At 44.4% G+C, this 856-nt stretch overlaps 1 protein-coding gene across 1 annotated transcript in view; it reads left to right on the top strand.

Annotated features, from left to right (window-relative positions):
• The window catches only part of LOC101859471 (phosphoinositide 3-kinase adapter protein 1), a gene marked incomplete at its 5' end in the record, with an annotated part of 32,613 nt that extends 32,180 nt beyond the window's left edge, over nucleotides 1-433 (top strand). The window contains 1 exon segment of the mRNA XM_005094859.3: nucleotides 133-433. Coding sequence (XP_005094916.2) covers nucleotides 133-255 — 123 coding nt within the window.
• Nucleotides 434-856: the final 423 nt, after the last annotated feature.

The raw sequence follows: 856 nt of genomic DNA, 5'->3' as shown, positions 1-856 counted from the left end.
CGAAAAAAAATCTCAACGAGCGGGGAAATGCCTGTTTCTTCGATTTCGTTATTCTGACGAGCGGATGATTTCATCACGACGCCTCACAATATTTTGCTATCGGAGCTACAATGTTGGTTCTTGTATTTACAGAGTCGCCGAATGTCCAGACGAGCTGAGCAGGCGAAGAAAGAGAAGATCGAGTTCGCGCCAACCCTACCGTCCAACCCAGGCAAGAAGCGAGAAACTTTCAAAAGTTTCATTGAAAATCCTTGATCGATAGGAAAGGATATAAGTGTTGGGGAGGGAAAGCAATGGATGGGATTTGTCTACAAGTTTGCCTGAATCATAGAAAATGAACGGATAGTGTGAACTGAGATATTGAGAGAGTCGTAGGGGTGTGTGTGCGTTTGAATATATAATATAGACACATTAAAATTATTATATGTATATATAAAGAGAGAGACGGAGAGAAGGGAGGAGAGACACAGAGAGAGGGGAGAGAGAGAGAGAGAGAGAGAGAGAGAGAGAGGGAGGGAGTTAGCAAGTGTCAGAGTAAGAGTAGATGGAGAAATGGGCTGATAGACAGATATAGAGACAGACTGACAGACAGATAGATATTACGCGGTGTGGCACTGTCAAACGATACACGCATGTGTCTAAGACCAAAGATAGTACATAACAAGATGGTCCACTCAGCCAAAAAAGTGTCCGCCAGAAGTCCGCTCTTTGCTTCAGATGGCGCTGCAGTCTGTTTTCAAGCTCTCTTTCGTTTTTCCATAAGAAGAATTGGAATAGCACCTCCTTGCGTGCGCAGATCGACTGCTGTTCATCAGCAGTTCGGGTTCGTTCAGTGCGGAGCTTTTGGGTTTTTGAA

Source organism: Aplysia californica, unplaced genomic scaffold (assembly GCF_000002075.1).
Source record: "Aplysia californica isolate F4 #8 unplaced genomic scaffold, AplCal3.0 scaffold00090, whole genome shotgun sequence".
Classification (NCBI taxonomy): Eukaryota; Metazoa; Mollusca; class Gastropoda; order Aplysiida; family Aplysiidae; genus Aplysia; species Aplysia californica.
Note: the sequence above shows the minus strand (reverse complement) of the source record. Positions and strands in the feature narration are given on the sequence as shown.